At 31.9% G+C, this 13,012-nt stretch overlaps 1 protein-coding gene across 1 annotated transcript in view; it reads left to right on the top strand.

The window, feature by feature from the left end:
* Positions 1 to 3,593: 3,593 nt before the first annotated feature.
* The window catches only part of LOC127705968 (mannosyl-oligosaccharide glucosidase-like), a 64,058-nt gene continuing 54,639 nt past the window's right edge, over positions 3,594 to 13,012 (top strand). Inside the window, exon 1 of the mRNA XM_052210350.1 lies at positions 3,594 to 4,045. Coding sequence (XP_052066310.1) covers positions 3,995 to 4,045 — 51 coding nt within the window. The 5' untranslated portion in view covers positions 3,594 to 3,994. The remainder of the gene's footprint in view (positions 4,046 to 13,012) is intronic.

Raw genomic sequence — 13,012 nt, 5'->3', positions numbered from 1 at the left:
TGTATAAAGTCAACAAAACTAAGTTAAGCTTTACGATGGTTTATATAATAACTTCTTCAATAGTGCAATACATTAATTACAATAAAAGTTCAACGGTAATATTCCGAAAAGATAAAACAAACGGAAATTCCAATAAATGTTCTATACTAAACACAATGAATGTCACTGTAATTGCACGGCGTCCGTACAGCTTGACCGCTGGTATCCAACTGACCATTTACATAGAAACGATCTAATATGAATTACGTAATCCTACTTAATCATAACTACATGTAATAATGAAATTTGTCACTTAATGATTCAAACAAATAATACAATTAAAAACATATATATGATAACAAGAAATGGACAATGCTAGGATTAAAATGGATTAACTTCTCAACATGTAAGCTAACAATTTCGAGAACAATAGTCGCTTGCTTTTAGATAAAGTTTGAATTTCCACGAAATAAATCAAAGAGGAAAATATCGCTGTCACAAATTCCCTCCGACTTGAAAAAGACTCTGTCCCAGAGTCTAATAAAAATACTGTCTTCTTCTTCCACGGGATGGATCGTGGTTTACATTTTGTCCTTTATTTTGATTCTGTCTTGACCGCGATTGATTTCGAACTTTGCAGTCACAAGAGTCATTTCTTAAAGCGTTAATTTCCGTTTCTAATTTCCTGCAACTAGTGGTTAAATCTTTTATCTTCTTTTGGATTGCTAGTTCTGATACGTCCAAGCCTGATATTTTGATGTAGAGCGTTCCGATTGTTCTCTCCAATTTATCGTTTTCAAGATTCCGAAATTCTATTTCTCGCGATAGTTCTGTGCTTTTAGAAATTGCTTTCTGGAGCTTGGTTTTTAATGTTTTGTTCTCTTGCTTAAGAAACTCGATTTCCTGTCTGAGCGATTTTCTGTTTTCTTTCAATTGATCTTTTATTAAATCAACGACTGATTCAAGTTTCACTTTTTCTTTCAAAATTTGGGTTTGACTTGTTTGAAGTAAATTTACCTGGAAATGTAGTATTGAATTTGTCCGTGTTGCTTTACGAAATTCTGCATCGTCTAAGGTGAAGAAAGGGAAATTCTCACAAGTTTTACGCTGTATAAATAAGGAAAGTCTTTCGAAATCTCTGTCTAGCTTTTTCTTTGATTTTATACTGATTTCTGCACAACATTGTTTATAAAAATGTCCTGATTGTCCACAGCGGAAACATCTCACTGTTTTATCGATATTTGAATTTGTAACACGAAGAAAATCCGAACGTTCTAGATTATAACCGTTTTCTACAAAAAATGGCTGATTGTTCACATTGCACTTCTTTCTAGTATTATCAGGTGGACACCACCAATTAAATCTGTGTCTCAATTTGTAATCCATTATACAGTTGTAGAGCGTAGGTATGATCTTGTGTACAGTTTGTCTGATAAGTGTGAAACTAAGCAAACTGTCCCGGGTACCTCCACCAATTTATAACAGGGGTTTTCGTCGTTCCTGTTATATTTAGAGTTCTGGGGGAAAGTCACTGTATAAAGTCAACAAAACTAAGTTAAGCTTTACGATGGTTTATATAATAACTTCTTCAATAGTGCAATACATTAATTACAATAAAAGTTCAACGGTAATATTCCGAAAAGATAAAACAAATGGAAATTCCAATAAATGTTCTATACTAAACACAATGAATGTCACTGTAATTGCACGGCGTCCGTACAGCTTGACCGCTGGTATCCAACTGACCATTTACATAGAAACGATCTAATATGAATTACGTAATCTTACTTAATCATAACTACATGTAATAATGAAATTTGTCACTTAATGATTCAAACAAATAATACAATTAAAAACATATATATGATAACAAGAAATGGACAATGCTAGGATTAAAATGGATTAACTTCTCAACATGTAAGCTAACAATTTCGAGAACAATAGTCGCTTGCTTTTAGATAAAGTTTGAATTTCCACGAAATAATTAAATCAAAGAGGAAAATATCGCTGTCACATAACAATACTTTTGTATAAGGAATTTAATAATATCCATGCCAAGAAATCCTCGCTAAAAATTCCGGTCGACCTCCTACGGCATCAATTAGTAGTTAAAGATTTGATTTCATTCAATAAATTAATTTATGACCCGCGTGTACGTCTCACTTAAAACACAGCCATATACCAAATGGTCAAAATTAATCATCCATGTAATTTGCTCTATGGGATGTTTGCAAAATTTCAACGGAGGCAATTTCTTGGCATGGGAGAAAGGAAGAAAGACCATTCACAATTTGTCTTACATTTGTTTTTCTCTCTTTCAATTAAATAAAAAAAAGTTAAACCTTTCAGATGTAGAGTTCATATAAGAAGGAAATATTCCCTGTGGAACACCCCCACCCCCACCCCCTTTTTTTTGTGCTCTCTATTTTCAACCCTCTTATCTAATTAAAATTAAAACTTTGATTTCTAACCGATCTATTCATGTACCGGACAGGCAACTTTTTTTATTTAATAAGAAAATCTTCATTGCCGTTATACACATGCATGTTGATTGCTTGGAGTCCCCGCCCGAAAAGAAAGAAATAGTCTAACTCCAAGATACTATATTCCTGAATCACGTGATTTTTACTACGTGGAACTTAAATTAGAATAAATACCGAATATGGAAAGTGAAACTACAATCCATAACATAAAGTCCGTTGGCAAATAGAAGAAAAAGAAGATTATTTTTGGCAAAGGGTACCGGGGTAATCCTCTTTGTGTTCAAAATATACATGAAATATTTGCCACTGCCCCTTGTCTCGGTTCTATGAATGTTTACCCTGAGTTGTCTGTCTGTTACATGCCAAGAAATCCTCGCTAAAAATTCCGGTCGACCTCCTACGGCATCAATTAGTAGTTAAAGATTTGATTTCATTCAATAAATTAATTTATGACCCGCGTGTACGTCTCACTTAAATCACAGCCATATACCAAATGGTCAAAATTAATCATCCATGTAATTTGCTCTATGGGATGTTTGCAAAATTTCAACGGAGGCAATTTCTTGGCATGTAAATTTTCCCTATATTTTATTACTGAGTTTGTATTTAAAGTTGGTAGGTATGAGTTGATAATACAAACTTGTCGATCCTTGGTCTGAATAGAGATGGCAATAACTCTTTCGTTGCCTTCTTGCAATTTTCTAATTAAAATCGTTCCACTTTTTAGGCCATAAGATAGCAATACCCGCTTGTCCCCTTGGTGCTTGGAAATTTACAATAGGATCGAATGTATCATGACATCTTATGTAATTATTAAAATTTGGAAATAATTCATCCAGTTTTCCTTTCTCATAGTCCCAAAGCCAATGTTCTTGAGCACACAGAATTGTATCCCGTGCTTTAAGTAGGTTTAAAATATAGTTTTGATTGGTTTTGACCCCTTCAACATTGAAAGTGGTTACTTTTAATCTCTCGTGGTTTGGCTGTAAGAAAGAAACGTGTATTTGTTGTCTGGTGGTTGTTTCCTTAGGCCGGGAAGTTCTAAAAAATTCTGTGATGTGCTATCGACACTACATGAGGCTCCTATATCTTTTGTTATTTGCTCTACTTCACAGGATGGTGATTGGTGGATATTGGTTGAAGTAGTCGTAGTCACAGAATTGTCAGTGAATGCAATTATATTTCTCTTTTCCTTACCAGATTTTTTTACACTTTGAAACTTTGGACTTTTCCTCTCATCTGTATTAGTTGCCAGTTCAATGTCAATTTGAAACTTTGGACTTTTCGTCTATGTAATTGTAACACCTTGTAAATAGTTTTATCTTATATGTACAGTGAAAATCAAAAACAAGTTATTATTTCTTTATTTAAATTTTGATGTAAATATATATTTGTAAATTCTACCCACGCATGCACGGCACATAGTCATCAATATTATGATGGAGTGCGGAAACTGAAAGAAGAAGAAGAACAAAAAAACACGCCCCTGGTGTATGTAAGCTGACTGATACTGGTGACCTTGGTCATGGGACATGTTTACTTCCTCGACCTCGTACCTTAACAGATTTAGACATACCGAACCGGTAAGATTTTTACTAATAGTAAGTTATAATACGCATGATATAGACATTAAACAACGACACAGATTCGCAGAATTTATAAGTTTTCACACAGCCATATCTCTGACGTAATCAAGTCTAATTAGTGCACAAAACTTATGTGTTTGTCAACAGAATTATTTGATTATTATAGAATTTTCAATTTCGGCATGATTATATGTGCCCTAATCAACAGATTCGCAGACTTTGAAAGTTTGTACAGAGCCATGCATATCCCTGACGTAATCAAGTCTACGTATGTGCAGAGACATATACTACAAGAGATTCGCAACTCGGCGAAATCCCGTAATAACACGCGGCCACTAGTTAAACCTCGCGAGATCTCCTTAGGTAATAAAGTCATTAATAAAAGTATTAAAAGTACTCGAAGTAAGGACGAATGTTTAAGCATAACATAAACTGTTTCAGTGTTAAATTTATCATAATTAATTAAATATAATTTGAGTACATATATAATTATTTATTTTAATGTAATTTTGATTTTAGATTTGTATTTTGAAAAAGAGACATAATTTGATATTGTATAAAAAAAAAAACGGATATTAAATAATTAACACTTATTTATATATTTATATTTATTCAAGATAAAAAGGCATGAATTTGACAGATACAAAATATTACAAAGACACAGATATAGCACTAGACATAGTTTATAGACACTAAAATGATATACATGTTTACTAAAAATTTTAAATTAAGAAATAAAAAATAAAATTATGAAAATTTTCATGATATTTTGATAATATGATTAGACTAGATTAGAAATGAGTGAAATTTAACTTGACTAGATTTTACACTGTAGCCTAATATCTTAGGATGACCCACAAAAGTTAGTAAAACTTATTTCCAGTGGGGTCCTTTTATAACAAGACTTCCAGTTTACACCAAGGGTTGACACATAGAAAATACAAGCACAAATCATCTAAAATTTATCACAGATAAATGGTCAAAGCCCCAATATAATTAATAAAAAACAAATTCACTATTAAAGATAGATTTAAATTTATCCATCAAAAATTTTTTCACCTGCACTTTAAAATTATATTTTTTAGAGCAACTTTTAATCATGTCTGGTAACGAATTCCAGTCTTTTATTCCATTATAAAAGAAAGTGGTGGATTCACACCCTTTTATTCCTGGTATATAAAAGTTTTTACTACTAGATCTTGTATTGAAAGATGTTTCATTTGTAACAAAATTAGTATGTAAATAATTTGGGCATATATTGTTAAAAATGTTAAAAACATGATTGAGTCTTAGTTGTTTGACTCTATTACTAATATTTAAAAAGCCCAATTTCTTGAATTCAATATATGTCACACTCTTTCTGGGATGTAATTGCAGAATAAATCTCACAATCTTATTTTGTGCCACTTGAAGTTTATTCTTCATTTGTTTTGATATACCTTCATACCAGCATGCACATGCATAGTCAAAATGACATTGAATCAGGGAAGAGCACAATGTTTTCCTAGATTGAAAATTTAGACACTCTTTGTTTCTATATAAAAATTTAAGCCTTTGATTGACTTTTTTCACTATAGAGTTGACAATAAAATCACCAGTTAGAAACTGATCAATTATTATTCCCAAATATTTTACAAAAGTTTTGGATTCAATATTAATACCATTACAGGAGATAGATTTAATGATCTTCTTGAACACTTGATAAATTGTGTCAGAGTTCATTTTATTTGATAGTTACATAATGGGTTTCTTTTGAATATACACCTGTCTCGGAGACATAATTTCACAGTGTGACATGTATATTAGGTTTGAATTATTCGATGACCAGGTAAATCACGAACATGTTATAAATAATGAGTTTTAATTGACACCTTGTAAACAAGAAGTTGTCACACCACAGGTGTCCACACTCTTTCCAAAAATACAAGTCACAAAATGTATAATTAATTAATATGGAAAAAAACTTAATTTATTTGTTAATTAATTGTTAATCATGAAAGGCTTTGTTTTTTATTCTTGATATTTATAAATTATTAAAATTTTATTTATTTTTATATTCCTCATTTATTGGGCTTTCATTGAGTTTTTTTTCTGTAGGATTGTCGGTAAATGTTTGATTTCTAAGTGTTGTTTGACAGTTTTATCATATAGGCTTGCATTGAGTTGTTTTTTTAAATGATTGTCGGTAAATTTATGGTTTCTTCATGTTCGAAGTGTGTATTGAGAATTAATATTTAAGAAAATTACAATTAATTTCTCATTTGAATAAAGCTTCATTCATGTGCACGCAATATGGAAAATTCCGATTTTATTTCGTGGGATGACAATCTTAATTTCGTGGGATGACAATCTTAATAGTTACGACTTAGATATACTCCTAGTTGAATAAACTGATAACGAACTCTTTGTTGATAGTGAAAAGGACGAAAACATAAGCGAGAGACCCACCAACAAAAACAATTGACAATACTGCATACATAGATGGATATGTGTGTCCTCGAATGCAACAAAAAATCTATAAAAAAACACAGGTCATACAATCAAATCAAATCAAATCAAATCAAATAATTTTATTGGTGTAAATTCCAATACAGGAATGATACCAGCTGACATTTACAAAATACAAATACAAAAACAGACAAAAATAAACAAAAAAACAAATATACAGAGATATGTTTTCTCAATGATGAGACACATATTTTATATCTACATTGCGTGGAGGTGTTATTCATACTATATTATCACTTCAAGTTATTACAATAAGCTTTAATACTACAACAGTTCTTAACAACATTATGTTTGCTTTAAATGAATGTTCGAATCATACATATCGCTTATTCCACATGTTCCAGCTACACATACAGTACAAATGTCAGTATCATTACTTTTCAAAATGAAACTAAATTTATCTTGTTCAGACATATTAACAAAAGATGGAACTATATCACTTAAATTACAAAAGAGTATATTTCTATTAAATTCTAACGCTTTACATTTAATGAGGAATGATGGAATTCATCTTCAATTCCATCCTTGCAAAGTGGACAAATTCTCTGTTCTAAAGGTGTTCTAGTATATCTACCAACTTCTATTAGTAATTTGCTATTACTAATTCTAATTTTTACCATTTTAGAAATAACATTTTTGTTAAGGTCCAGTAGGAGATATTTTTCTAATTCGTAATTATTTTTAACTTTGCGATACGTTCTTAGTTTATTACCATGACTATCTTTATTAGAGTCACAGTAAAGAGCTTGTTTCCAGGATTTTATGAATTCCTCCTCTAATTTCTTCTGAACTGAAAAAAGTAATTTTGTCTTTGACATAGTATTTTGATTTTCCCAAACATGCTGAAAACCAAGTTTACCTAATAACACTTTTATTTTACTACAAAAACCATTAGACATGTTAAAGTTATCACTGTATGCTTTCTTTACCATACTCTCGCTATTCATATTAATGATATGAATCCAGAAATTAATTGTATTTTTAAGGGCTGACAATGAAAGTGGGAATAATCCTAATTCAGCAATACAGCATTATTCACAGCACCTTTATTTACACCCAATAAAAATTTAGCAAATTTGATTTGAATCTTATTTGGACTAAAGTTTGCATAGTTTGACTCTATGGTAGTATTTTGTTTCACTAAACTAACGGTAGCCCAAACTTCACTGCTATTTAATAAAATAGGTTTAACACATGAATCAAAAAGCTTTAAATGTGGTAGTAAATTCATCTTTTCAGAATATAATAATTTTCTAATACAAAAAATAGCTTTGCTAGCCTTTTAAGTTAACTGATCAATTGCTGTAGTAAAAGATACATACATCAAAGCAACACGGAAGACACTATTTAAAAAGTATTTTATAACCTTGTTTCCATGAGACAATCATTTGTAGTGGTTTTTGTCTTTTAATCATTTGTAGCGGTTTTTGTCTTTTTATTCTGGGGTAAAGAGATGGCAATTTAAAAGTAAGATTGTTTATGTGTTTACATATACAAATCCTTGGTGTAAATAAAATCTTTTTATTATCAAATATATATATACCATTGAAATGTCCTCAATACGATTTTAATTTAAAAATGAATTAAGTTCATGTTTTGAACGAGAAGCGTAGTCTGAAACGACAACAGATGCATATGAAGCTCATTCATAATATTACGATCAGCAAAAGGTTTCCTTTACTAGGAAAATTTTACTCCTTTTGTAAATTTACTGCATTCGTTCATCTTTGGCACCCTAAAAAGAAGAAAAAAACAATGACTTCAGAATAGGAGAAAATAAACAACTTTGCTATAAACAGAATGAAAAATGAATAAAATGTCTAACAAAATGCAGGCTATAAATTTCATAGTGCACAAAAAAGAAGGACTGATTTAAGGAAATTTGTCCATGAACAATCTCAATATTTAGCCAGTTTAATAAAAAAAATGCGGAATAAAGACTAACTTTCAAAATTATGTAGAAAAAATCCACTAAATTTCCAGTGCCTATGCTGGGAATCGATCTCAAGACCTTAAGCATATGAAGCCATGATGTATATCCTTACACCAGGACGACTAGATATATACAAGTATTGTATGGCATTCTGAACTAGATGTTAAGAAGCATAAATGTTTTTTTTTCATATAGTCTAGAAGAGCTGGGCTGTAATATAGTTAACCCACTCGGCCATCAGGGTGATCTGACACACCGCGTCCTCATGGGATAACTATTACTGAATACTTACCTTGATCGCTGATCTGTCACGTGACAGATGTACACGTTTTGCATTTACAACACAAGCTCTCATAGTTAGAATTATTACTCGTGCATGAAAATGTTGTTTTACATGATGTTAAAATCCTCGCGAAGTAAAGTTTCATGGTTCATTTCATGCACCTATAAAATAGAACCAAATCAACCTTCAGGCAAGCCAGTCCCTTAACATGTTTAAGAAAATATTTCATTCCATTTAAAATTGAGAATGGAAATGGGGAATGTGTCAAAGAGACAACAACCCGACCATAGAGCAGACAACAGCCGAAGGCCACCAATGGGTCTTCAATGCAGCGACAACATTTGTTAATTTTGTCGAAGACAAGCGGGCTTTAAATAACACTTATAGCGATTTTACTGTTGATTAACGTGTATGCTTACTATATTGTAAAATATAAAGACAGGTCTTGACAGTTTTAGCGATCAAACAATCAATCAATCATAACTAAAAATAGAGATGACTTGACACGGTTGTCTTTAACATTTGTTTTGAATTATGTAGATAAAAGTATTATCATTCTTCAATAGTTATATATGTGAATACTCATTCCTTCGAACTATTTGTTTAATCCATGTACATGTGCATCCTTTTTCTTTTGTTTCATGCATATTACATACTGTTATTCAATTTTTGTTCATACAAGTTTTTTTCATATTTTGTACTTATACTTTTTTCACAAAACAGATGAAAAGCTGTGGTTTATTCAACTTTGTATACGGCCGCCCTCAGTTTGATCAATTTCAAACAAATGTAACATTACTCATTAGAGTACATGCCATACAGACAAAATTAATCAAAATCTTAAATTATTAAAACCCCTTCTGTCGTGACAGAGGACCACACAAGGCTGGAGGGGGGATAATTGTTTATGTAAAAAATGATATACATGTTTACCGTCGAACTGACCTCGAAAGTGCAAATTTGGGAGCAATATTGTTAGAACTAAAATTTAAAGATAAAAAGGCTTTACTCGGAACCTTGTATATACCTCCAAATAGTGGAAATCTGGGAAAATATTGATTATTCTCTTGATATGGCGTCCAATGATAGTATTATTATTTACATAATGACCATAGGCTATTTTAAAGAAAACTAACTAGCCCTGTCAAATCAAAAATAACATCTTTTTTAAGCCAATTTAGTGTTACTAAAATGATAGATGAACCGCACAATCAATTATCCGAATTAAAAACAAACGACTCAAGTAAACCTCCATTAATGGTTAGTAACAACTTAATATTTGATGAAATCGAAAAATCAAATGAATTCAATCAGGATTTTTCTTCCCAGTCAAATATTGATGATTTAAGTGATATGTCGCATGAAGAACTTCATAATATTAGTGATGTCATCATTATATAATTAGCAATATAGAACTTACTGTTACTGAAGTCAAAGATATATTGAAAATTGTTAATCCCACAAAAGCTTCTGGTCCAGACCTCATAAATCCCAAATTATTAAAAGAAGCATCTTCTGTGTTAAAGTATTCATTATGTTAGCTATTTAACTTATCCTTAAGTACGTCTACTTTTCCAGATCAATGAAAACGAGCAAGTGTTACCCCAGTTTATAAAAATAGTTAACGTGAAAAACTATAGACTTATTTCTTTGTTGAGTGTAGTGTCAACGTGTATGGAACGCTGTGTATATAAAAACGTTTACAATCATTTAAAAAGTAATAACATTTTAACATAAACTGTTATCACAGAAATATGTCTCGCCTTTTTGTAATTTTGATAATGCAAATGTTGAAATTAAAATAGCAATACTTTAACATGTAAGTTATGCAAATATTCAAAGTCGATGAACCATGACTGAAGATACATGGCTAAACAATCTCCATGGAATGAGATGTGCCAATGCTTATACAACTGCATACCAAATACCATTGACTTATTATCGCACGGCCGGTAAATTATCACGTTGTGATTGGTTTAACGCCGTCACGTGGTGACCCCCTATGGATCCGTAGGGGGTTAGTAAATTTCATAGGGGGTTCATGACGTCACGTCTACTGTTAATAGTGACGTCATCTATTAATGTTGTTGTGTTTAATTGTTTATTTCTCTACAAAACACAGCGGAAAAAAGTCTCGCGGGCGATAAATTCGTTATACGGTTAACTACTGACCCCCTACGGACCATAGAGGGTGAATAAAATCCATAGGAGATTCGGCCTTCTGCCTCACCCCCTATGGATTTTACTAACCCTCTATGGATCCGTAGGGGGTCAATAGCGAACCATATAACTTATATTATAAGTCGTTCCCTTTAAACAAACCTAAACACAAACATTTACTTGTAAACTATGTAAAAGTTTCAAAGTCAATGAACCATGATCAGGGGTGGGCTATATAATCTCCATGGAAACGATACTTGCAAATGCCAATAAATTTGCATACCAAATATCATTGACTTAACATTAGCAGTTCATCTTAAACTGATCTAATCACAAACTAATACATGTAAACTAAGCAAAAGTTTCAAAGTAAATAGACCATGACTGAGGGGGCGGTGCCAAATATTCTCCATGGAAATGAGATGTGCTAATGCTTTTACAACTGAACACCTATTAACATTGGCCTACCACTAATGGTTCCCCTTGAACTGACCTAATCACAAACTAATACATGTTAACTTAGCAAAATTTTCAAAGTCTATAGACCATGTCTAAGGGGGCAGAGCCAAATAATCTCCATGGAAATGAGATATGTCAATGCTTATACAACTGCATACCAAATATCATTGACCTACCACTAGTGGTTCTCCATAAATTGACCTAATCACAAACTAATACATGTAAACTATGAAAAGTTTCAAAGTCAATAGACCTTGACTGAGGGGGCGGGGCCAAATAATCTCCATGGTAACAAGATGTGCCAATGCTAATACAACTGCATACCAAATATCACTGACCTACCACTAGTGGTTCACCATGAACTAGACCTAATCACAAACTAATACATTGTTGATGCCGCCGCAGATGCCGGAAGCAGCATACCTATGTCTCGCTTTTTGACTCCGTCAAGGCGAGACAAAAAAATCAGTCAGGTTTGTGTCTGCGTGCGGTTAATCAATTAATTAATGTTTCAAATGATTTTGGGAAAGCTTTAGGTATCAGTAAAGACATTAAGCATGTTAAGGTAGTATTCTGTGACATAAGTTTTGCTTTTGATAGAGTCTGGCTGCTATTCAAACTTCAACAAATGGGCATATCGGGTTCTTTATTAAAGTGGTTTGAAAATTATCTAACAAAAAGAGTCCGGCGGATGGTAATTAACGGTACAAGTTCTGAATGGCTATCTGTAAATGCAGGCTTCCCCTAAGGACCCATTCTGGGCCCTCTTCTTTTTTTGATATTTATAAACGATATTGTCGAAGATATTCAAGCTCAAATTAAACTATTTGCAGATGACATTTCATTATATATAATGGTTGCCAATCCAACAGAAGCAGCTACAATTTTAAATAATGATTTAGATAAAACTTATAATTGGTCAAAGAAATGGCTTATGAATTTTAATGCCCAAAAGACTGAAAGTATGATAAGTTAAAAAAAAACTAATTAGACCCTGTCATCTCCATTAAATATGAATACTCAAAAGCAACAAATAGTAAGTTAACACAAACATCTAGGTGTCTTTTTTTCCAACAACGGGTCATAGAATGACCATATTGAATAATAATATAATTTCTAAATCTTACACAAAAATAAATATAATGAGGAAAATGAAAAAAGTTTTTGATAGGTTTACAATTGAAAAAAAATTACATATCATTTGTTCTCCCAATTCTCGAATATGCAGATGTCGTTTGGAACTCTCAGAATCAGAATTTGATTACTAAACTTGAAAATATCCAGCTTGATGAGGCGTGTATATATAGTCACGAGGGGTACTTAACTTACCAGTATTAATAATTTATATACGGAAATTCGATGCGAAAAATTATCTGGTAGACGATGCAATAATAGATGAATTCTTTTTCACAAAATTTTGAATAATAAAACACCAGAGTATTTAAGAGACATAATGTCTGATTCACTGGGAAGTAGACATGACCATTATAAAGGCAACAGTAGTATACCGCAGTTCAATAGTCATAAATCGATTAAGCGAAAACAAATCCGGGTTACAAACCAAAACCGAGGGAAACACATTACCGTATACAAGACAAAGAAATAATATAACATAACTCAA

This window comes from Mytilus californianus, unplaced genomic scaffold (genome assembly GCF_021869535.1).
Source record: "Mytilus californianus isolate M0D057914Y unplaced genomic scaffold, xbMytCali1.0.p SCAF_6, whole genome shotgun sequence".
Classification (NCBI taxonomy): domain Eukaryota; kingdom Metazoa; phylum Mollusca; class Bivalvia; order Mytilida; family Mytilidae; genus Mytilus; species Mytilus californianus.
Note: the sequence above shows the minus strand (reverse complement) of the source record. Positions and strands in the feature narration are given on the sequence as shown.